We start from the raw sequence: 25,707 nt of genomic DNA, 5'->3' as shown, positions 1-25,707 counted from the left end.
TCTGTAAAATCACTTAGTTGTCCTTAGCCCAAATGTAGTGTAAAGGAACGAAATGCTGTGCAACTTTCCTCACTTTCACTCGCATTTATAACAGTCTGTCACAACGTGAGGGTTCACAACGAACTCGGCGGGAGGATTTGCAAGTGGGTGTAACGTTAATGGTCAAAAACTGGAACTGACGTTAGCCTAGCCTACTCCGTGGGTGTGCAAATATCAAAAGTTAATTGACGTTCTGAAGAACAAACCAAGCCATGGTATGATGCCTTCTATACTAAGCTACGGTTACCTACTATTTAGGTATCTAGTTACTTAATGTCTGGAAAAAAAAGCTCGTATGTTCTGCTGCACTTTTCTATGCTTGGCTGCTGCCTCCATTTCTTACAGACTGAGCTGCTAAAATATATCAACGAACTTATGGGCGCAACCAAGTGTACAATTGGAGGGGGGCACACACCTATTTTCCTTAACAAACGGAAATATATTGAAAAAGAATAGACATAAATAAATAGAATAGATGAAGAAAAGACAGATCCGTTGGCAGGGTTCGTTAAAGGGGGACATATAGAAAATATTTTGTACTGTATATTGGGGGGGGGGGGGGCAGATTGGTATTTCCTCAACATTCTGGGGGACACGACCACCCCAAAGAATGCATGGTTACGCCCATGCACCCCACAATAATAATTAGTCTTCCCGCGATAATAACGATAAAGCCTAGTCGATGACGTATTTCTGTGTGCGACCGTTCCCAGCTCACGTGCAGAGCGAAAACGAGTACGGCGGAAGGCGGACGTGAAGCTGAGGAGGAGTTCATCGCTAAACGAGGAGCTACCTCTAAAATCTGGAACTGGTTTGGTTACAGAAAATCACTTTTACGTTTAGATCAGTGTTTGTGTTTCTGAGGCTCTCAAGACTGCATGCAGCGGCCACTTGTAGCCAAAATCAGTGGTGAATGGTACTATATTTATATCGTCACTGATATCGTTATCGCAATAAATACCAGAAAATATCGTGATATGGTTTTAAGCCCATATCGCCCATCCCTAATTGGTACATGACCAGTTTTTTCTTTCTTTCTTGACTGCAACCAAACTTTGCTGCGGTTCACATGACAACCCCAACCCCCCCTCCCTAAACCCTGGGTTCAGTCTAAACGAAGCTCATTTTGTCAGACAAAATTCTCACACCTCTGCTTTAAAACGCCACGAAGACGAATGAATGAAAATGAACAAGTGATTGAATCCCGCTCTTTTTAAACCTAAACCTGTAAAGGTGGTGTTTATCGCTGACGTGGAAGAGGATTAGCCAATAAAACGCGAGCACGGAGGCTAAACTGTCCCGTCCCCCCCCCCTTTCTTTTAACTTCCGCCTAGCAGGTTTGGCTTCACCGCTCCGTGTGCCGCAGTAAAGGTTAGTCCCTCATACCGGCGTCCTTTAACCAAACACTGCTGGTTTTATTTTACACTTGGGTTGGAAGGACACTCTGAATTTTCACCGAGTCGAACGAAGTTGTTTTATGAAAGATGTATTAGTCTGGCACCGCGAATTAATCATTGAATCTCTGCTTTCGTGTTAGCAGGTTAGCAAGCTAGTGTGCAGCTCAATAGGCGGTCGTGTGTAACTGTCGGTGTATTTATGGCGCCCGCCTCTGCACAACACAATCAGAACACACCTCAATTATAATATTATATTAGCCTAAGCAGCACACTCCGAGCTAAACGTGATTTAAACGCTTACAAATCCCTGTACGTGATGCTATTTATGTATTTAATGCAATTGTTTTGGTTTTGTCAAGGTCAAAAAAACATGCGCCCGGCGGTTCTGCGAGCTCGACTGTTATTATTATTTCCGCTATTTATTATAATAATAATAAGTGTGGAACTAATGTAAAATTTAACCAGTTTCACTCCAGACAGATTTTATGTGTGCACCTGAGCTAAACAGACATGTTTGTTAGGCCTTTTGAGCAGGTTAGTTTTAATTTGGTCTTTCAGGGTCGTTGAACTCTCAAGGTAACACAGTTTTAGAGTAGATAGTTATGTGTTCACTGCTGTTTTCATGTCTTTTAACTTTTAATGAATGTTTTAAAACCGCATCAGTTATTTTCATGGGAAGTTCTGCAAGTTATTAACAGTTTCCCATCACGCCTTTACTGTATAATGTGCTTTACTGGTATGTCTCGACTTGTTAAAGTCTTTACACACTTTTTTTTAAAGATTTACTTTTGAAACCTTCCAGGCTAATTTTTATTCTTTGTTGTTTTTATTTTAACAATTCATGATATAACTTTTTAATCATGACATTAACCCTGTGACCTACTGGATGTCATGGGCTTTTTAAGGAAAAGGGAAATAAAGCGCTCTCGTTTGTGTGTCCTGTTTTGTTTGTGTAATTCTGTGTAAAATGAATGACTTCGAAGTGGAAGTAGAAAGAAAACCGGTCAAGGAAAAGGGCAACTCGAGAACCCTGAACTGACGGAGTCTATAAAACTGGCTCTTATCACCGGGCACTGATATCTTGACGTTTCCGAGTATGTGTCCTTGTTCTGCCATGATTGCGCTTGTAAGCCAACTTTTTGTCTTTTTTGCCGTTTTATCTGCTGCCTTACGAGCCTTTTAACTTGGCAGGAGACCTTCACTATCGCTTGTGCAAGGGCGCATGGGTATGCAGACACGTGTTCGTGTACTTTCTATGAATGTGTGACCTCATGGAGAACCGGCTGAGCTGGGGTTGGTGGGACTGCAGGTTGCAGGGCATGCTGGGATAGGTCAGTGGGGCTGAGTTCACTCTGTGTGTGTGTGTGTGTGTGCGCTGTGTGCAGGAGGAGCGTTGAACCGGCTGCCCAGCTCCTCCTCGTGTCTCCGATGGCGAGTGTACTGCGTGTGGTTGCCAGCAGCTGTTCCAGTCCTCTCTTCACTGGACTGGCCTCGGTCCGGACCGCGAAAGTGCCATGTGTGCGCTTCTTCAGGACCCACCAGGCTCTCGCACGCTCTGCTGGACTAGGTAAAAACTCTCAGTTCTTCACTAAGTCTCACAGCTTCTCTAATAAGTGTAATATGAGATAATTTAGACTCGCAGTTTGTTGCTCAATGTTTACTAAATGTATATAATAACTTCTGTTTAAAGGAGAAACTTCAGGTAGTGTAATCCCTGTGACTTTGGCACTGACTTTTTTATTTTTTTTAAAATTTTGTTTGCACACTACATTTTATTTCCCGAGTGTCTTCTAATCCAAGTTACAACCCGCCATAATTCCTTGTGAAGGTCATCGTGTCCCGTGTCACTCTGTCCCCGCCTCTGTCCTTGTTCTACCGTCGTTACCTGCATGCAATGACGTGCTTCCTGGCTTAGAATGAATGAACAGTCCTGTGCACACGGGCTGCTCCTGTGTGCCAGAGACATGCTATTTCTGGCTGGCAGGAATGGTAATGACAGCTGAGGCTGGTTATTTCTGGCGACAGATCAGTTGAGTTTGAAGCCAGGGTTGTATCTGAGCTCAAGATGAGTTAGCAAGTACACGCTGAGACTGAGATGCCAGTGATAGCAACAGTGTGGTGCTCTTAGTTTCTGCTCATTGTTCGAAGACAATAGGCAAATGCGTACATAGAAATAAACCCTGCTTCCAAAACAAACAAACGAAGCCTCGTTTTGAGGGTTCGGGCACGAAACAAGCAGTTAGGCGTAATGGGTATCGGAAAGATGCAGCACGTGGCTCCTACGTAACCTTGCAGTACGTTTGCATTATATTCGCATTTGTGTCCTCGGTGACGTGGTTTCTGACACTGTTATCTATGAGGGCAACAGGGTAATGATCCTAAACACACTAGCAAATCCACCAAGGAATATCTCTAAAAGAAGAAATGGAGGGTTATGGAGTGGTCTAGTCAAAGCCCGGATTTGAATCCCATTTAATTGTTGTGGGGGGATTTGAGACTACATGCAAGAAAACCCTCAAACATCTTGCAACTGAAAGAATATTGCAGAGTGGTCTCAAATTCCAGGTGGACAATTAATGCAAAACACCTAAAAGAAGTTATTTCTGCTAAAGGGGCTAATACTAGCATCTCCTGGTCTGTCTCGGTGCTCGCAGAACTGAAACGCTCTTGTGCCTAACCGTTTCGATACCTTTTGTGTGTGCGATTCACAGCACCTTGTGGCCATTTCCCAAAGTGGTATCGAGTTCCACAGTTTTGAAGCATAGTCATAAAAGGAGGCCTCTTTCGTTTTGTCTTTCCACAGGGATTCCTTACAAACAGCTGACGGTCGGCGTTCCTAAGGAGATCTTTGAGAATGAGCTCCGGGTGGCACTGTCACCCGCGGGTGTGGACGCTCTCGTCAAGCAGGGCTTCAACGTGGTGGTCGAGTCTGGTGCCGGAGAGTCCGCCAAGTTCCCCGACGATCTGTACGCCAGCGCTGGAGCTACCGTCAAGGGAGTCAAAGACGCGCTGTCCTCTGACATTGTGCTTAAGGTGCGTGGTTTTTACTCTAGCTGTGGGGTAAGGGGGCGAAAAATGGCTAGAATCCATAATCGGCGCAGGTGCTTATTCTAATGAGCGTGCTTGATTGACAGCCCTTTGTTTGAAACTCCGAACTTGTGGTGCCACTCAAGCTAAGCTGATTTCGTAGCATTAGTTTGGCATTTCATTTTAAGCATTATCTTTGGTTGCGTCCCCCTACCCCTGTATTTTCCTGTCACAGGTTCGTGCCCCGATGCTGAACCCAGCCCTGGGTGTACATGAGACGGAACTGATGAAGGAAGGCGCCACTCTGGTGAGCTTTATCTACCCGGCTCAGAACCCAGAGCTGTTGGATCGTTTGGCCAAGCGCAAGGCTACAGTTCTGGCCATGGACCAGGTGCCACGCGTCACCATCGCTCAGGGCTACGATGCCCTCAGCTCCATGGCCAACATTGCTGGGTAAGTTCCTCACAGCCTTCTTTGGGTCTCCTTTCACTACATGGTATGCTTAGAATGATGTCATGGGCCTTGGAGACGTTACTTCATGCCTTGCCTGGCTTTAAAGGGCCGGGACACTGTTCTGTACCGATTATTCTATGCCCAAGTGTGAACACACAGCTTTACTCGGTCCTGACATCTTGAAGGTTGTTTTTAAAGTCTACTTTCCTTTTAGCTGTCCTAAATCCTTCTCCCATAAATCAAGCGGCCGCTTTAACTCACAAGTCCACGGCTCTGCAGTTTTGGACCAAGAACGGATCTGCGATCAGAGGATAATGTTGGATCTGGGAACTTTATCTGTAGAACCTTTTACACTAGACTAGCCTGCATGCCTTGGCTAATGTGGAAGTGGCATTTTCAATGAGGATGAAGATGTAGAGATGTACCGTGCCTTCCACTAATATTGGCACCCTTGGTAATTATGAGCAAAGAAGGATGTGAAAAATGTCTTTATTGTTTTTAACACTTTTTGAACTTTTTGCTAAAAAAAAAAAATTCACAAAAATACTCTGCTCTCATGGATATCAAACAATTGCAAACAAAACACAGGTTTATCCCCCAAAAAAAATCTTTGTTAAATATGTGTGCAACAATTATTGGCACCCTTTTTAGTCAATACTTTGTGCTACCTCACTTTGCCAAGATAACAGCTCTGAGTCTTCTCCTATAATGCCTGATGAGGTTGGAGAATATATGGCAAGGGATCTGAGACTGTTCCTCCATACAGAATCTCTCCAGATCCTTCAAATTTGAGGTCAACGTTGGTGGAGTCTCCTCTTCAGTTCACTCCACAGGTTTTCTATGGGGTTCAATTCAGGGGACCCTGTCAGATATTGTACAATTTATATATATATATATATATATATAAAATATATTAGAGAGAGAGAGAGAGAGATATAGACCCAAATGTTTATGGGGAGTGTCCTCCATATGTGCATCTAATTAACTGTTAGTATAGACATAACGCATTAAAATCAGCACATTTAATATAAACCTGTGATTTTACAGCTGCACTACTGTCAGAACTGCTGGTATAGAAAATGACTCAATGCCTTCTGGCCAATCAGAATCGAGAATGCAACAGCACTGTGGTATATGGCAAACCTTTTTTCATTCTACATGGATTATTTTACATGTTCAGTGTGATTAATGGGCTTCTGTTTATTTCGGCAGGTATAAAGCCGTGGTCCTGGCGGCGAACCACTTTGGCCGCTTCTTCACCGGTCAGATCACCGCCGCAGGAAAAGTCCCCCCCGCTAAGGTAAGACATCCTTTGCATTTGGTATCTATGCTCATTCTTGCTTAGTGCGACTTCACCGCCTGTTGTTTTGACTGTCAGGTGCTCATCATTGGAGGGGGCGTGGCCGGACTTGCTGCAGCAGGAACTGCCCGGTCCATGGGTGCTATCGTCAGGGGCTTTGACACAAGGTACTAAACCATTGCAGCTGCTGGATGCATGTTGTATGATTGGCATCGCTCTTGGTTTAGCAAAGCACTGTGATGTTTGCTTGTCATGTGCGATCAGACCGAACGATACGGGATCACAGCCAAGGCTTAATTAGCTGCAGTCTTTAAGTAGACTACAAGCTCATCTTTTGTTGAGCTTTAAATCCGTCAGCAGCTGTGGCTTCGCAGATCAAAAGTAGGCACCTGTGTGGATTTTTATTTATTTATTTATTTATTTATTCCCCCCCCCCCTGCCAGTGCCACAATTTGTGAAGTTTATTTATATGTAGAGACAAAAGCCCACAAATCTGTTCTTGGATTTGCTTTAGAAATTCAGTGCATCAGATTTTAAACCCCTGTGTTTAACATATCGCCTCCATCTGCTGCACTTCCTGTATTTTGCCACTAGATGGCAGTGCTCTCCTGTTAATGTAGAAGCTTGGCGGCCTGTCGATTCTCCTGTTCATGTGTCTTGAAACGAAAAATTTTAAATGCTCCTGCCACACAGCCTTTGCTAACAAATTGTTTGACAAATTGAACGCAATGGTTGTTGGGGGTTCTTGTGATGTGATGTTTGACCTTTTACCTACACACACTCTCACTCCTGCAGAGCTGCAGCCTTGGAACAGTTTAAGTCTCTGGGAGCCGAGCCGCTGGAGGTGGACGTGAAGGAGTCTGGAGAAGGCCAGGGTGGCTACGCTAAAGAGATGTCCAAGGAGTTCATCGAAGCAGAGTTGAAGCTGTTCGCCAAGCAGTGTTTGGAAGTCGACATCCTTATCAGCACCGCTCTTATCCCGGGTAAGCGCACATACACACACACCTGTTTCATAAAGCCACAGGGCATACTGGTCATCGCACGATTCCAGGCTTATTTTTGTACGTCTTGGTACACATTTCTAATTAGTACACATTTCTAATTAGCTGCCACAAATGACCGATGTTGCACGTCGCTTAAAAACACACAAGAAAATGCAAACTTTCCCCTTATTAGAAAGTGGTGGTAATGAGTTGAGGTGGCACAGCTTCTCTCTCTTTTCTTTTTTTTTTCTCTCTCTTTCCTTCTCAACCTCTGTTGCAGTTTTGCATGCGTTATAAATGTAGACCATGCTGCTGAACAGGTTTTACTTTATGCTCTGCAAATTTCGTGTTCGATAACATTCTTGCGGTTTAACTTTGCTTCATTTCCTTGTTACACCCCGGTGTTGTGGTGGGACAGAATGTGATGTGCTCTGGATTGCTGCTGGATCCACTGCTCCAGGGCTGCAAACAGCAAACCCTTTTTGTATTGAAGTGTGTAACCTTAAGCAGTAGTTCAGCCTCATCGTCGCTGTTCGTTTGTCCGTTTTCATTTTCGAGCTTTTGGCCAACCACGACCCTGAGCCGCTCAATATGCAGCTCGATAATATAAAGTAGTACTATCATGCCGTAACTGACTGGCATACTTGCATGAATGTTGGACAGAGATATTTTCCAACATGCTCTTTGTGGATGAGAATTGTTTTAAAGGAAAGTTTGTCTACATTTTGAGACATGGGCAGATGGGGCCTTAGATGTACTAGTAGCCTGTTTTGATTTAATTTGGTGCTTGTATAATAAGATTGTGTGGTGACCTGAGAAAATCTTCACTGTAATTTTTGTTTGTTTTTGTTTCCCCTCGTTTGAATTCCTGAACTGAAATCTGACTCTCTTTCCTTGTGGTTGAGATACAAAACGTTTAAAAGTCTGAAACTAGTGAATGCAGTCGGTGTAATCGGGACATTATGGATTAGAGTTCGACCGATGGTGGATTATACCGATGACCAAGTCGGGCGGTTCCTGCCGATAACCGATTAATCAACCGATAGTTTTTAAAACTGATAATGACTGAAAACATAACACTCGAAGTAAAATATCGCCAAACTTTATTACAAAAATAAACACTACTGACTATACCATGAAAATGTACTGTAGTTTTAAAAAAAAGAAATATATATTCATTATTTGTATATTTATTAACTGTTAATAAATATTAAAGTAAACGAGATGTATATCCAAACTGAACCTAAAAGTAACGCTCCAAATAACAAAAAAACAATCGAGACCTCCAAAATGAATTAAAAACCACTTCAAATAACACAGCAAAATTAGTCCGTGATAGTTTTTATTTTGCCTCTAGAGGCCGCTCTCGTGCTGTATAACGACAGCGGACCCTTCTCCTCAGCCGCACTGGCTACGGACTCAACCGGGAAAAACTACTGGTGTGGATTTTTGCAGATAACCGAGAGTTCCAGCAATCCAGCAGTTATCGGTGCTGATTAATCGTCAGAACCTATGAATCGGTCGACCTATATTATTAATTAATTTTTCAATAATAATAAAAAAAAATCTGTCATGACAAAGGAATTGTTACTAATAGCCTCTTATAGACTTCCATACTGTAACACTGAAAACATTTATGTTGAAATATGCTAATAATGCTAGTTTGTTGTTGTATTTTCTTCTCCCTGTCAGAAGTTAACGCTTGAGCTGAGGTCATCCAGGAGTATTCTTATGACTAGTGCAGTTACAGTGGTGTTTACTATGAGTGGGGGGAGTTTAACTATCTCAATCACAAGTGATGATGCTCAGGTTTCTCCGTTAACTCCTGAAAACAAAAGCGCAAGAGCTTCTTTTTTTTTCCCCCCACTACTGGTTTCCAGCGACGTTCAACGTCATCTTAATGAGAAATCCAGTGTAGACGTAGTGGAGATGACAAATGCTGGACTCAAAAGTCCTACGATGCATTACAGCTGTATGAATGACTGAATGAATCGAACAACGCCGTATCGCTCTCATTAGGTCGAGATGAACTTCCCACCGCACCACTGTCCGCAGGTAGTCGAACGGCATTGTGGGGGAATGTAGGAAACTGCTAGCCAATTTGAGAATAGACACGGGAAAGAAGTTTAAACACAAACTGATCTGTGTAGACCAGAAACCTGATCAGGAGGTGAGGGATTAGTCCGTGCGTCATGTCTTACGTTTTGTTTCTGCGTTTCACCACAAAGTCTAGAAATCTCAGGTTAACATGTCCTCTGGAACCTTGTTCTCTTTCCGTAGAAGATATTATACGAATAGGATATGCAGGAGTAAATGTGGAGTGATTTAACATAAATTGTTAATTCATTATAAATTGTTAATAAATTCTTAAATTGCAGCATCTGGAAAATGTTATTTATTTATTTATTTATTTATTTATTTTAAAGACAGACTTACCAGTTATTCAAGATCATTCCTTCATTTTAGCCCTAAAATGATGGAATGATGAAAGCGGGGGAGAAAGACGATATTTTTTTTTTTTGTAATACGTATTGTTTTTAAAGCCAGCATCCTCCTTTTGCACGTACTTCTCGTTTCGTTTTGAAACGAGCGAAGAAAGAACGAACGCGGCATACACCCAGACCGGTCCGGCACAGGCTCATCCTGACCGTTCATCATGGCTCTAATCAGTGTAAAATGGTGTGGGGGTAAACCCACCCCTCCTGCGTCTTTAAACCACATGGCTGGGAGGAAGATCATTCATCTGGAGCACAAATGAATTCCCAACATCTTGAAACTGTTGGGAACTTGCCCTAATATCAAAATTAAAGATGCTTGTTTAATGTTTTTGATTAGGCTCTTTAAAGTGTTGGAATATTTATTTATTTATTTATTTATTTATTTATTTATTCACTTTGCAGCTTTCTTCCTGATTGTCTCAGGCCCCGTTATGTCAGGAGAAGGCTTAATTCACAAAATGAGCCAGATCCACACAGATTTATGCGCTTCATACAGTACAATCTTTAAAAAAAAAATAATAATAAAAAAACCCCTACAAGTTTCCTGTATATTTGTCTACCTTCAGTTAGTGTAGACTGTATACAGCTGAAATGTTTATTTTATGTAACTTGAATGTATGTAATTTTTGGCTGCGTTTTTAGATTTTCCCTTTTAACTGATTGGTGTAGTCAGTCAGTGTTCTTTAGTGTTTTGGTTCTGCAGTTCTGACACCGTTGTGGTGTTATTGCGATGCTTAATGTGGTAAGCTAGAACAATGTTAGTTTGTGCCTTCCTCTCTTAACTGTCCTGTAACTGCTATGCAGGCACAACTTACCATAACTACAATAACGAATATGCGTTAGGTGTAAAACTGGCCTGAAAGGCACTTCACAGGCTTTGGCTTTTCATACTTACAGCCAACCTTAAATGTAATAGTTTTGTTTGTTTTATAATCAACCATCATTTCAAGCATGTGCGTTTTTCCTACAATTGTCATCCATACTAATTTGTATTTGTAACGCGTTTTTTGTTTAGGTCGTAGGGCTCCCGTGCTGATCACAAAGGAGATGGTGGAGACCATGAAGGACGGCTCGGTGGTGGTGGATCTGGCTGCTGAGGCAGGGGGCAACATCGAGACCACGGTCCCTGGACAGCTCACGGTTCACAAAGTAGGTCTACGTAATTCCATATATTCTGGGTTATAAACAGCTTGACTTGTACGCCGCCACGTGCCCCGAGTAGGCTTGGGAAAATTGATGACCGTATCAGGAATTGCTTATAGATTCCATCTATCGTGATGTCTGGAGTCGTACAATTAAATTGGAATTTATTGGGAAAAAATATGAACTAGCCCGGACCAGGAGGTGGCACCGAAGCCATTTCAGAGGCAGTATGAGAATTGTCGGGGGGGAAAAAAAATTCTGAATAAAAATTCCTGGTAAACTAATATGGCTTGATTTTAAAAAAAAATAAAATAAATAAATAAAATTTCTCCCCAAGCCAGACGAAATGTATGTAGTTGGTTGGAAATCTACGTTTTGTGATTTTTATTTTATTTTTATTTATTTATTTATTTTGTTTATCTTGCAGGGAGTGACCCACGTTGGCTTCACAGATCTTCCGAGTCGCCTTCCAACTCAATCCAGCACCTTGTACTCCAACAACATCACCAAGCTCATCCGTGCAATCAGCCCAGACAAGGAGCACTTCCACTTCGAGGTGAAGGACGTCTTCGACTACGGAACAATGGACCACGTCATCCGGGGTTCGATCGTCATGCAGGTACCCGCACGCTTCCAGTCGTTTAGATTGCGTTCACACGTGCAGCGTTCCGTCCGTTTGAACGGAACCCCGGTGCGTTCACGCCGGTCGCTCTCTGGTCCGAGCGAGACGGTCTCGGCCCGTATCCAAGTGAACTCGACCAGCGAGAAAGCGATTCAACTCTGAATCAACCCATGTCAAACCAAATCACAAATGAACCGGAAGAATCGATTATTCTGATTCAGATTCAGCAAATTTATCGATAGATGTGAAAGCACTCATAGGTGTGTAGATTTGTTAGGTTCATATAAATGTAAGTCCGGTTCAATTGAGGTTAATAGATTGCAGTTCTTCTTTTAAACCCTGTCCGTTTTTTTTTTTTTTTTTTTCCCCCCCCTGTCTGTCTGTCTGCAGAATGGAAAAGTACTTTTTCCCGCACCGCAGCCCAATAACATCCCGGTGGCAGCACCTCCCAAACCCAAATCCGTACAGGAGCTGCAGAAAGAGAAGGCTGCTGCTGTGACACCCTTTACAAGCACGCTCACCACAGCCAGCGCCTACACTGGAGGTAAAGCACAAGAGCGGATTGGCTTCTTCCTTCATCCTTCTTTCATTCTCCTTTTTCGTTTAGCTAGCTGCCGGGGTGGTCCTGGAGTTATGAAGGTGTGTGGGTTTTTTTGTTTTTGTTTTTTTTTTTTTTTTTTAAAAACATAACTGTAGACTTTCCTGGAAAAAAAAGAAAATAATCTTTCAAATAATTTGTCATTTTCTTTCTTTTTCGGTCTGTTTTGTTTTGTTTTTTGTTCTGTTTTTTTGTTCCAGTCCCTTGTTCGTGCTGCTCGCTAATCTCATAAGAGATTGACTTCTTCTTTTCCTTCTTATTGGCACTCGGGACACGATAACCCCTACAATCCAAGCAAATGGATTCTATTGGTTGCAGGCAGGCGAGCGGCACTTGTGTGAGGAGAGGTAGTATCTGGCCTCTGATAAAAGTACACACTTCCTCACTCAGGCGACCCACAACAGCCCGCTGATAAACAAACACGCAAATTCATCTTCCTGCTCTTTCATGGTTTTATGTAATCGGCTCGCTATCGGGACAGACCTCGGTTCAGGAATTAGAATTTGACATTTAATTAACCAGCTTCTTTGTCTTTCTCCGTCTCAGAGACAGACACACACACACGGTCCTGATTAACCCCTCTGTTCCCTCCTAAATGCCAGGAAACTGGGAATAATAAAAGAGGGAAGGTACGCTAAAGCCCCTCAAAGCCACTCTCGCAGAGTGCCGTAGGGGAGCCCGTTCACACGTCCTGATTCCCCCTGCTGTGGCTCACCAGGATCCCGCAGTGTGGGTGGTGCGTGAGCTGGTTTTTTTTGGAGCATTATAGTTTTTAAAAATCCATATAATTAATCTATTGTTAATAATATTGACTGACTATATAGGTATGTGGCGTTTCGGTTCAAATTTATAACTGTTTTTGGAGTTGAACTTGAACCATCACAAACCATTATGCAAATGAACAGAGGAACAAATTGAAACGCTAAACTAATCGCTGAGAAATTTACGATTCAAGTCAAAGCACAAACAAAGTACACCCCATGGAAATTTATTTGTTTTTTGGGTGCCAGTGACTAGAACCTGCTGAGGGAGTGCAGGTGGAACCTGTGTTATTTACACCCCTCTCATATCTAGTGTCTGGTGTTCCCTTTGTTATTGAGGTATGTGGTGTCATCATGTCAAGATCTAAGGAGTTCTGTAAGGCCTTCAGAGAAAAGGTTGTTGATGCCTGTGGGTCTGGCAAGAGATTTAAAAAGATTTCCAAATGATTTGAAATACATCATTCCACTGTAAGGAAAATAATCTACAAACAGCGCAGATTTCAAACAACAGACATGTTTGGCGCAGACCAAAGACAGCTTTTCATTAGAAGCACCTCATACCAACTGTGAAGCATGGTGGTGGAAATGTTATGGTTTGGGGTTGCTTTGCTTCCTCAGGGTCTGGACAGCTTGCATTTATTGATATGATGCAGAATTCATAGTTGAATCAAAGAGTGCTTGAAGATAATGCAAAGCCATCTGTCCGAAAGTGGACCTTTCAACAGGATAATGACGCAAAATACCTGCAAGAAGTTGTTTCTGATAAAGTGGGCAATACTAGCTTCTGAGGCCAAGGGTGTACTTACTTTTTCCAAAGATGATCATCACATCTATTGATCGATCTCTGTGGTTTTGTTCAAGTATAGCAATTTTATTAATAGGCATTGTTTCAAACAGGATCAGATATTTGCTTGTCCAAAAAAAAAAAAAAACCCCATCAGTTTCCATGGGGTGTACTTATTTTTTCACATGACTGTGTGTTCGCTTGCTAGCAGTTAATAAGCTGGCTGGATATTAGTCATGGCAGGAGGACTTGTTAACAAGCAGTTTGCTTGTTAATATCGTTTGCATATTCATATCTTTGCATCGTAAATGACGATAAGGGTGTAAAGATGTTCCTCGACCAAGTGTGGCCTCCCCCCCCCCCCCGGTTATTTATTTATTTTTTATACATATGATTATGCTAATGGTTTAAAACGCAATTATTAATACAAGTTCTGTGTATGTTTTTGGGTTTTCAGGTCTTACCACGTTGCTCGGACTCGGGCTCTGCGCACCCAACGCTGCTTTCACTCAGATAGTGACTACCTTTGGCCTGGCAGGAATTGTGGGATATCATACTGTATGGGGGGTCACGCCCGCCCTCCATTCTCCTCTCATGTCTGTGACCAACGCCATTTCTGGTGAGTGTCTTTATTAGTGACTTTACTGATGGGGCTTTGAGTGATTGATTAGAGTGGCTGGTAGTTTGCAGCATCAAGAAAAGCCTCTTTTTTTTCGTTTTTTTCCCCCCACTGTTTTGTTTTTTTTTTTTTTTTTTTTTTTTCTTCTCCTTGCAAAAGATCCACAAAAGCAATGTGAACTTTTTAAAGTATATTCACACGTACAAGCGACTCGCAGCTACAAACCGACTGGAAACCGTTCATTTTCAATGAGAGCTGGCGACTTGAGCGACAGTGACCTTTGGTGATCAGGTGTGGGCGTGTCCAGTGACCATATATACACACAAATATATACTGGTGAATTATATACCAACGCTCTCCCTACAGAATGTTTCATTTAGCATCAAGAAAACTGGTCGTCAAAAATGGAATGCCGGTTGTGCCACCCACTGATTAATGTTACTATGGCAACCAGTACTAACAATTTTATAGTCTGTGTGTGGTGACTTGCAGTGATAAAAATCGCTATACGTGTGACTGTTTTTTTTTTTTTTTTTAAATTGTCCAAATTGATTGCATCATTTGGCAAAATATATACCGGGTGCAAAAGTTTGCATCCGAATGATGAATCCAACAAGTTTCATGTTAATGTGGAAATCTGTTTTGTGGATAAACTGTAAAAGTACCTCTACCCCTGGGCGTGAAATCGAAATGGGTGTTTCAGAGCTTTTTTTCCTTGTCCCTTAGTGTCACAGACACCATTATGATGGTGTAGTTACAAAATTATACAAAACAATAGTTTTGGGATAGATTCTCACTTAACTTCTATTGTTTGTCACTTATGGGTAAACAGTGAACATTGGGTTTTGTCATTAAATGATCTCTAGAAAGTACAGTATACGTCCCACCCTTAGGGGCGGGTCTTCCTCTACAGTAGCAGCTCGTTAGCAGCAAACATGGGTCATTGGTGCTTTTTTATTTATTTATTTATTATTTTAAATTTTATTTATTTTTCCCTCCTGTGCATGATTGCCTTTTCCAAACATTGCTTGGTTGAGAGTAAATAGTTTATTAGTTTGGAAGAGGGTGGAATTTTTACCAGTTGGTGGGTTTTTTTTTTTTTTTGGCTGGAATATCACTACCTCAGTGCAAATGGAGACTTTATAGGGCTTCTCCATCCGTAATAATGTTTTATCTACCACTCAGACGCGTCAGTCGCTTCCCAGTGACGACTCTACAGCTCTCCGTCACCATCGGCGTAGCTCCAGAAACGCATGTACGGCACAACTCCGGAAATACACGGCATCTCGTCGTCTAGGATGTTATCCTGGTTAAATATGTTGCGCCATAACTAAAGAAGCGATCGCCTCTGTTTGGTCTAAGGATATATAGACTGCAATTTAAAGCTGACTCACGAGTGTAAGTTTTAAAAGAAAAAAAAAAAAAAACAAGTGGAGCGAGCGTAAGCCTGAATAGACATGATTTCACGGTGGAGGATGTCTCCCGCAGCCAGGACGCTTCGTTAAGATTTTGCTTCGTTTCTCTTGGCTAGCTGAGGGACTCGGAAACGTTTCATTCTTTTAATGAGTCCTCGGTGGCCCACATTAAAGAGCCCGTGAACTGTAAACCGCTGAATGAGACCACGCGGGCATCCACTGAAGCAATTAGCTTTCTCGACCCACTTCACAGCTCCTGTAAAAACCGCTTGCTACCTTTCCACAACTATTTATTTATTTATTTATTTATTTATTTATTTATTTGGTTAGTTAGTTAGTCCCCCCCACATGTCTATGGAGGTGGTGTTGACACATTGTGAACTCTATAGCGGTTCTTCTCTACGTAGCTGGAAATTGGCCCGAGCCCAAAGCGATCGTCTTTTGAATCAGACCGAACGAGACGTTAGGACACCTGTGTGGAATTTCTCGTCCGTGAAACGTGTAAGAGCGACACGCCGTGGGATGAATGGCAGCGTTCCATTCAACCAGAATAGAGTACTGTCCAGACTCTTTAATCTACCTGAGACGGGTGAAATCAGGATTACGCAATGTCTTGGGCCCTCGAAATGAACTTTTGGAACATAGCAAGAACGTGTCGGATCGAGTCTTGCAGCCACGTGAAGCTACACGACTGTAAAGGAGCGCCGCACTCGATGACTTGACCATTTCTTGGCTGCTTCTCGAGTCACCGTGTTGCCGTAACTAATGATGCCTTGTAGATGTTTGTGAAGGAAACTTCATCCAGGCGTCGAGTGCTTCATGCGAGCTACAGTTTCAAATCTATTTTTTAACGTCCCAACCACCCCCACACCCCAGTGTGTGTCCTTGAATCCGTTTTCCTTTCATCAAAGGTTTTATTACAGATGTCCAGAGGCGTGTTTGTGTGCGTGTATGAACGCGGATGCGTGCCTGTGTAGGTTTACAGTTCGTCTGCAGCGTTTCCTGCAGCATGGAGGTAGCGTGCGTTCGGGTTCCGTGCGCCGGCCTGCGATCAATTGTTCCTCTGGAATTACAAAGTGAGAGGAAATGCTCAACAACCGTTGCACACTTCATTGACTCAAGAGACCCTCTGACCACCTAAAGGCCACTTTAGGGTTTTTTTGGTCAGTCAGCAGTCCCTCCAACCACAGAAGCATTCGAAAACGATTAGAGAGGTGATGCTTATCAAGAGTCCAGCCCCAGGAGGCATGTCAACTCGATCACTTGGGTTGTTTAATGTTGTTAACTTGTTTTGACCATGGTTCATTTTTAAGTCACAGACTATAATATGTATTTTTTAAAAAAAAAACGTAATATGCAGATTCACTTATGAAACGTAGCAAATCGGATACGTGTTTTATTTGACCCCTTAAGGGGTCGTAATTTTCCCTCTCTGCTGTCCTGTTTCCTTCCTGTACAATCTCTTTGATCCCTTTTTGTGTGTGTGTGTGTGTAGGTCTGACTGCTGTCGGTGGGCTCTCGCTGATGGGTGGAGGATATGCCCCGTCCAACACGGCAGAAACCCTGGCTGTACTTGCTGCCTTCGTCTCCTCCGTCAACGTCGCTGGTGAGAACAGAACGCTCCACATGCTACTGATCATGTGCTTAGGAAACACAAGACTCTGTTTACCGACGGGCTTGCTTTCATGTTTATTTATAAAACTCCAAATTTATCAACACCCAGTCAACCTTACCGATTTTTGATCCCCGATGACAACGGTGGAGAAATTGGGCAAAGCCTTTAGTGGGAGGGGTTTCCGTGCTGGCTGATCGAGGAAGATGGAAGACCGTGATTCAGGAACCAAGATGCGTCAACAATAGGGCCATGACGGTGTTTTAAATAAATAAATAAACATTCCTCTCTCTATCTGGTAACTTCCCTCTTATCATTAGAAGTAGATTATAGCGCATCACTATTAGTCATTAAAGTTTGGCAAGTGTTATTAATATTAATAATAATAATAATAATAATAATAATATTATTACTACTACTGGGTTTAGTTCAGACCTACCAACTATCATACATGGGAGCTCCTCCCCTCAATTAAAATGGCAGATGAGCCAATCGTTTTGAAATCCATATTAACTGACACTCCATGGAAGCCCCGCCCCCTTCCTCCCATCTCACGTTATCGATGTTTTAGTTGATGCTCTCCTGTCGACTTGATTTTCCCCGCTTGAAAGATACGCTTTCTGTTTCAGTAAAAGGAAAATTAACGTGCAATAAGATCTTCTCAGTGTATGTTTGACTTGGCTAACGTTAGCGTGTTTTGCTAACTTCAGTTAACTATATTTATTAGGGACGCCACTCGTATTCTTCCGTCTGAACACTGGAAAATTTTGTAAGACTTGACTGACGAAACATTAAATGGTTCTACAATGTAGTGTCAAATCGAAGACTTTACAGATATTATAACGATGGTCATAATAATTAGAAAGTGATTGTGCTGGCCGGTCGGTCAGACACGTTCCAACAGTTTGAGCAGATCAACAGCGAAGATGTCCGCTACGTGGAAACCATTTAACCGTTTCAACAAGGGACGTGTTGAAAATCTACTGTTGTGTTTTTATGTGGTGGACGTGTAGAGTGCTGCAGGGGTCATATGTAGGCCAACCCGGATGTTAGCATCACCCTGGTTCGCTCGACAAAAAACCAATAGGATTTTTTTTTTTCCCCCCCATTGGCTTTTTATTATTGCAGAAAATCAGCTCTGTGAAGTTTATGATTCTTATACGTTTTATTCATCAAGATAATCTTCACAGATGAACACAACCTAATATAATGTGTGGAAGTTAAAAGGTAGGCTGTATATAAGTGTGTGTGTGTATATAAAAAAAAAAAAAATACACACATATATTATATTATATATAATGAGGCTATAAACGGGCTGCACCACGGTTGCATGAATTCAGTGTCACCACCGCTAAGCTTTATGGCACTACAATTATTTGGGTGAAAAAATACTACAATTGGGAAAATACCACTAATTGATGAATTGAAAAAGTTTGCAAGCACATGAGTATAAACACAACGTAGAGGAGTTGGGATTCTATTCGTGGGGGTTGAATAATTTTGAAACTGGAAGTCATCATAAGTTGCATTTTCATTTGAATTTGGGGAAACCACAGGAAACCTTCGTTGTGTTGAACTATTTCAATTGCTTTTGTTTGATTTGTTCATTGCGAACAGCTGAAAGTCCTGTATATTTTGACAATAAACCTGATTTGCAATGGGGGTTGTGTAATTTCGATCGCAACTGTGTATATAAACCCAGCTGCACTCCCGTAAGAGCTGCTGTTCATAGAAAATGAATCGACACCTTCTGACCAATCAGAATCCAGAATTATTAAGTAAAACAAGCTCTTAGGACTTGACTGGAGATTTAGCTGTGTCTTACAGGAAGCATCAGGGCTGATCGGTTACTGCCGTGTGCCGCTCTGACCTCTGACTGACCCAAAAACTGGTGTTCATTAGATGAGCTGCCACTTCCACTGCCTGAGGGGGAGGGTGTGGGGAGGATTCGGGCCGAGCTCACACCTGATGCGGGAAATGTTACAGGCTACATTCGTGCTTCAAAGAGCTCTGGGCCTTGTCGTAAATCACTCTCGAAATCCTTTTAAAAATCAGCGGGTAGCCAGAATATTGCAAATACTTAATCCAATATGGTTTCCCACCCTGGTGCCGCAGTCGTCTGGTAAGGACAGAGACCCAGGTCTTGAAACATTTATTGTCCGTTTTTTCCCATCTGCTTTATCACACTCTGCCATAACGGCTTATTACTGTCTGATGTCTGTCCTGTTTATGTTCCAGCTCGTATAAAGTGTCTGAATTTCTATATTTATTTTGTCTAAACGCAGGTGTTTAATTTCAGTTTTAAAGGTGGATTTATTTTTTTTTTTCCTTCCCCCTGCTTTCATACATTACACAGCGTTTCATTCCACAGTCAAAGCCACAAGCCATAAACCATCAGAGCAAGAAATGCAAACATTTTTTTGCTTCCCCCCCGCTCCTAAATTTTTATTGTTACAAGTGCTCGCAAAGGGAAAAAATAACAATGCCCTCTCCAATTCACTTTCAGTAAAAAAAAAGGCTTGGAATTTATTGCAGTGCGTGTGTCATTAATGACTGCCATGATCGCTGCTTGGTCCGAACTAGACCCTTGTGATGTGGGTATGTTTGTTAACAAGGCTTTCATATAATTAGCAAAGGCCTTCCTAAGTGAATTAGTTCACAGATTTTTATTTTATTTTTTAAACACAAGACCACTTTGCCTGAGTTGACTAAACCCACCACATCCTTAACAAATCCTTTAATGCGAAATTCACTCGTTAAGGATAAGTGTGTCATGGCGTGAATCACGCTTCATTTATGTGACCTTGTTTTATTTATTTATAAGTACAGCATGCTTTACAAACACTCTACACTGAAATCGAGTCTCTGACGACTTGTGTTTTGTATCTGTGCACGCGTGCATGTACCTCACCGCAGGTGGTTTCCTGGTCACTCAGCGGATGTTGGATATGTTCAAGCGGCCCACGGACCCCCCGGAGTATAACTACCTGTACCTGCTCCCGGCTGGCGCCTTCGTGGGAGGTTATGGAGCAGCTCTGCACAGCGGCTACAACATAGAACAGGTCAGATTAGCAGCAAGACATGCGTAAGCATTTGCTTTGACAAAAGTCCTTTGTGGCTACAAACTATGTAGGGGTAGTTAACATGGTTTTTGTGTACATTTTTCTATGGTTTTATTTATTTGTTTATTTTTTTTTTACTATTTATGCATTAATTTTTATTCATTTTAATTTGTTAATTTTATGACCTTTTTGTCAATTCATTATTTGTTTGCTTTTTTTTCTATTATTTGCTGCATTTATTCATTCATTCATTCATTCATGGAAATTGTAATAGCACCAGTCTCATTCACTCAGTCACTTTCAGTGAGCTCTTTATCCTGGTCCAAGTCGTGGTGGATTCAGAGCCGATCCCAGGAACGCTAAGGCGTGAGCCAGGAGTACACGCTGGGTGGGCTACCACTCCACCGCAGGTCTGCGTGCGCACACGCGTCTTAAGAGCAATTTCTCTTCGCCAATCTACCTATTGGCATGTTTTCGGGAGGAAACTGGAGAACCCAGAGGAAACCCATGTCATCGCTTTGCTAACCATCTGTCTCAACTTTTTATTTATTTATTTTTAAAAACTGAAATAGCTGAAACAAGTCTGAAATGTAGCCACACATATTTGGTATGCAATTTTTTGACTTTTAATTGTATTTATTTCCTGTGCATAAATATATGAGGTGTTCATAATTGTATAAATCAGTATGGCTAGTCCGAGTGTTCCTGCTCACCACTACACGAATACCAGTAAGAGCCGAACAAACTGCCACTGTTGGCACGTTTTAAGAAGCTACATATTCATATAACTGGAAATATTGAATTTCATTAGAAACAGTTAAAGTGCTGTTTTAGTTAAGATAGATAATTGAGATATTTAATCATTTGATATTGAGTTATACATGTCAAACTAGCAAACCTACTCATATAGGTACTTATAACTTTAAAATGAGTGTTTTGTGCCACTTGAGAATGTAAAGTTTCTGGTTTTCAAAATACACCTGAGTACTGAGTGCATTTGTGTTATTTCTTTTTCATTTCTTAATATTAATTTCATAATTAGCAAATTGATGTCCATCCAGCTGCTTGTAACTATGAGCGATCGTCTCTGATATCTTTTCTTTTTTTTCTCTTTGCTCAGATGATGTACCTGGGCTCTGGTCTATGCTGTGTTGGTGCTTTGGCTGGTCTATCCACTCAGTCCACGGCGCGCCTGGGTAACGCACTGGGTATGATCGGAGTGGCAGGTGGCATCGCTGCAACTCTGGGCGTCCTGAAGCCCTCCCCTGAGCTCCTGGGTCAGATGAGCGCTGCTATGGCTGTGGGTGGCACCACCGGTGAGTGAAATTGTGTGTGTGTTTAGTGCAGTGCTGTAAAAACAGATGTACAGAATTCACACATTCCTTTGAAGTCTCCAAACACCCAAATAAGTATATGTCAGTGTGTAAACGGGTGAGTCAGTGAGCTGCCTGTAAGCTCAGGTAATGGTCATCAGGTCATGAGTCACACTCTGCTTAGCAGCGGAGTCTTTGTAGCCAGTCACATTTAATCTAAATTGCTAATTATTCCTGGAAACCTGCTGGAATGGAGTTGAAGCCGTCCGACGCAGGGTCTGCATGGTTCCAGATGCTAATTTAAACCTCCAGGTCTGTGCCAGTCTTAAACACACACCTCGAACTTGTCATGACTGTTTTTCCCAGCAGAGCTAAAGAATTATATAAATTTTTTTTTTTTTACTTTTTCCCCCGCTCACAGGTTTAGCCATTGCCAAGAAGATCCAGATTTCAGATCTGCCTCAGCTGGTGGCTGCCTTCCACAGTCTGGTCGGTTTGGCTGCCGTGCTCACCTGCGTGGCCGAGTACATGGTGGAGTACCCGCACTTCGCCACAGACCCTGCTGCCAACCTCACCAAGATTATCGCGTACCTGGGCACCTACATCGGGGGCGTCACCTTCAGCGGTTCCCTAGTCGCGTACGGCAAACTGCAAGGTGAATGCTCTCTCCCCCCCCCCCCTTTCCTTCTTCTCCTTATCTTTTGAATTGTTCTCAATTTGGAGCAATTTGAAATGTACAATAGTAATTTTTAGCACCCTCTGTGGCGTGTGAGGGAATTGCAATTAAAAATCCAATTATCATTGCCTTTTCTTTTAAGATTGAGGTGTGGAGCTGAGTCAGCTTGATAATGGCCAACTTGGGGGTAGGGTCTATTTCAGGACCAGAAATAAGTAAAAAGAAGGCTGAGATTAAGAAATTGAGCCATTGACTGACTATATTGTAAATTACATTAATAAAAAAAGAAAAGGAAAAATGTCTAGACAAACTAAGCATCACAGTCTGAAACATTTTCCAGTCAATCGAACAATGTTATTCTTTACTCAGCCTCCCCCCAAAGGTGCTCGTTTAAAGCCCTGTTGTTGTTGGTGCTGTGTTGTTTGTTGTCCAGCTGCCCCAGCAGTGCCACACATGCCCTGTGTTTAAAGCTTGGCCAGGCGGAACCTCTCAGAATTTGGCACTAATTTAGCCCCTCCACCCCCCCAGTCATTTTCCACTTGTCCCCCCCACCCCCCAACCTCCCCGAAAGCTGGAACACATTATCTCCAGGAGCTTTCCCACTCTGGAACCTGGAGGTCTGTGCTGATGCAGAAGATTACAAACTCCCATTTTTATGCTCGTGTGCGTTTTTCAGTTTGGTCAGGGCTTTTTTTTTTTTTTTCTTTTTCTTCTTCTTTTCTTTTCCCCAGCGGCTATTCAAAGAGTACGCTGAATAAAAATTCCAGTCCATCTGCATCACAAACCCGACAAGTCCAGAAGTAAGCAAACACGATAAGGCCGATTACGGACCGTCTGGTCCACCGTGGGTAGATCGTTCTAATCCAGTGGTTGATCAGTTAAGCACCTTTTTAGATAGCCTCGTACTGTTTGGCCCGTTTTCCGACACTGTACAATTCTGGAACCTTTGTGGCATCTTGTTGTTTGACCCAACCTCCTTTCCCATGCATGCAGCGGAATATCCACAAAGCTGGTTTAGTTTAAAGCTCTTATGTTAACCCTTGTGTTATCTCTAAAGTCCCATCTCGCTTCCTTGCCCCGCAGGTCTCCTGAACTCCGCCCCGCTCATGCTCCCAGGCCGTCACGTTCTGAACGCCAGCCTCATGGCTGCCAGCGTGGGAGGCATTGTGCCGTACATGATGGATCCCAGCTACACCGTGGGCCTCACCTGTCTCGGTTCCGTTTCCGCCCTTTCGGCCATCATGGTGAGAGAGCCAGTGCCTTTAGGCTGATAACCGCTAAAGATCGAGTTAATGCATATTTACTTAAACAGCCTCAGATGGCTTAACTCCCCTAAACACGTCAAGCAGGTGTGTGTTGCTCTTTTGACTTTTTACAAGGAAATATCAAGCTTAGCCGCGTTACCTGGACTGCAATTGTAACCCAGATGTGCTTAACATAGATTTTTGCTGAAGCAGGACAACATAAAATAACAACATGGCCTCAAACAAAAATTATGTCAAGAGGCTATAACATTTGACTTATGCTGTAGGCTACTATCTAGTGAAGGAACCCCGTAACACACGTTCGAGTGTCGACAAAACTTGAATGACCTTTAACAAACTACTCCAGGTTTCAACGAGAGAACAGAAGGATGTAGTTCTCACCTCCAGCACAGGAGAATCGACTTATAACGATACAATAGCCTTTGTTGATCAAACTGAGGCTGCTCTTCCTCCTCCAATCATAAACAAAACGTGTAGAGCAGGGGTGTCCAGTCTTATCCGGAACGAGCCGGTGTGGGGGCAGGTTTTCATTCTAGCCAAGCAGAAGCGACACCTGAATCTACTGAAAGCCGAGATCGGCAGGGTGCAATCGGGTGTGGCTCCTGCTTGATTGGAATGAGAACCTGCACTCACACCAGCCCTTTGCGGATAAGTTTTGGTGCCCCTGGTTTATAGTGAGCGTGGGGCAGCTTGAGTGCTGCCCCCAGGGAACCTTTTTGTTAGTGCTTGTTTGGTAGTATCTTTGTTGCTTATTGCATGTAGTGTTACCTGAATCTCGCCATTAAACCATTTGGCTCTTTACCATTTGCAAACAATAATAAAAAATAGTCTGGTATATTAGTCATACCCTTTTTTTTTTTTTTTTTTTTTTTTCCCTCCTGATAGTCATCATGGTTAAGTGTAAACACCTGAGATTTGATTTTAACAACAGGCATTTTATAGGCGAATCTGTGCCACTTCCCAAGATGTCTAGGTCGGGTACGCTGCTGAGTAATACAACCATGAGGAATACTCGCTCTGTATTTTGACGTTCAAGTGCTGTGTACCTGATCTGTGTGAAATACCTCGCCACGTTGTCAGACCATGCTCCTTTCTTATTGACCGCTTTAGTCTGCTGTGGCACTAAAGCAATTTATCAGTACAGAGCTGCTGACTTCTTGAATGTGGACAGGAGGTGTTGATTAACTGTAACGGCTCTGACAGCAGTGTTGCTGCACATCACAGGTTCATATTAACGCTTGTTCTAATACGTTACCGTTTCTATAGTAACATCTTACATAGGGACTTGGCCGACACTCCACAGAAATGGACTTTAAAAAAAACGTCGTTAAAGGTAAAGCTGTAATTGAGAGCTTTAATTTAAAAAAAAAAGAAAAAAAAAAGGGAGCGCTTTAATTTTATTATTATTATTTTTTTAAGACAGGAAAGTCTACAAGACAGAGGAGTTGAAGCTTGTGTTTTTTTTTTTCTGTTTTTTCTTTTTTTTCCCCCCCATGGATATTCCACAATAATAAATGGATAACTAACACTAAATAATAAATGTTGGAAAATTACTGTGGTATAAGAGGAATAAAACACCTTAGGGTATACTACTTATAGGAAAATAAACTTGAAATCATAAACATGATGGTCATGATAATAAGCTTTAAAATAATAAACAAATTGGTTATTGCTGGTTGCTTAGTGTGTGTGTGTGTGTGTGTGTGTGTAGGGGGTGACTCTGACTGCAGCCATCGGTGGAGCAGACATGCCAGTGGTCATCACTGTGCTGAACAGTTACTCAGGCTGGGCTCTGTGTGCCGAGGGCTTCCTGCTCAACAACAACCTGCTCACCATCGTCGGAGCGCTGATCGGCTCATCTGGAGCCATCCTGTCCTACATCATGTGTGTGGTAAGAGTCTGAATCCCCTCAGTATTTCACACACCCTGGTTCTTAATCAACCGTGAAAACCAAAAGTGCTGCCCTGCATCTTACAGGTCTGTTCACTGTGAACGTGTCTCTCCTCTCCTGGAACATCACAGTATCTGTGAAACTATGAGGAGCTTCTCGTCCATGAAGCTTTTAGAGGCAGAAACATCATCAGGACAACTTGAAATTACTGATTGGTCAAATACAATTGTGACAGTGTTTCTAGCTCCG

General features: G+C 42.5%; 1 protein-coding gene across 2 annotated transcripts in view; it reads left to right on the top strand.

Moving 5' to 3' along the window:
- Nucleotides 1-1,376: 1,376 nt before the first annotated feature.
- The window catches only part of nnt (nicotinamide nucleotide transhydrogenase), a 37,699-nt gene continuing 13,368 nt past the window's right edge, over nt 1,377-25,707 (top strand). The window contains exons 1-17 of one of the 2 annotated variants that reach the window (XM_053648525.1): nt 1,377-1,410; nt 2,822-3,003; nt 4,240-4,469; nt 4,699-4,916; nt 6,129-6,216; nt 6,295-6,383; nt 7,012-7,199; nt 10,713-10,846; nt 11,268-11,459; nt 11,853-12,006; nt 14,063-14,224; nt 17,135-17,245; nt 20,168-20,313; nt 21,434-21,629; nt 22,048-22,281; nt 23,386-23,546; nt 25,279-25,458. In XM_053648525.1, coding sequence (XP_053504500.1) covers nt 2,865-3,003; nt 4,240-4,469; nt 4,699-4,916; nt 6,129-6,216; nt 6,295-6,383; nt 7,012-7,199; nt 10,713-10,846; nt 11,268-11,459; nt 11,853-12,006; nt 14,063-14,224; nt 17,135-17,245; nt 20,168-20,313; nt 21,434-21,629; nt 22,048-22,281; nt 23,386-23,546; nt 25,279-25,458 — 2,622 coding nt within the window. In that variant the 5' untranslated portion in view covers nt 1,377-1,410; nt 2,822-2,864. Of the gene's footprint in view, nt 1,411-2,279; nt 2,531-2,821; nt 3,004-4,239; nt 4,470-4,698; nt 4,917-6,128; nt 6,217-6,294; nt 6,384-7,011; nt 7,200-10,712; nt 10,847-11,267; nt 11,460-11,852; nt 12,007-14,062; nt 14,225-17,134; nt 17,246-20,167; nt 20,314-21,433; nt 21,630-22,047; nt 22,282-23,385; nt 23,547-25,278; nt 25,459-25,707 lie in introns of those variants that run through there. The other variant, XM_053648524.1, reaches the window with a different exon arrangement.

The sequence above is a fragment of the Ictalurus furcatus genome, chromosome 18, assembly GCF_023375685.1.
Source record: "Ictalurus furcatus strain D&B chromosome 18, Billie_1.0, whole genome shotgun sequence".
Taxonomy (NCBI): Eukaryota; Metazoa; Chordata; class Actinopteri; order Siluriformes; family Ictaluridae; genus Ictalurus; species Ictalurus furcatus.
This window is presented reverse-complemented; position numbering and strand designations above follow the sequence as displayed.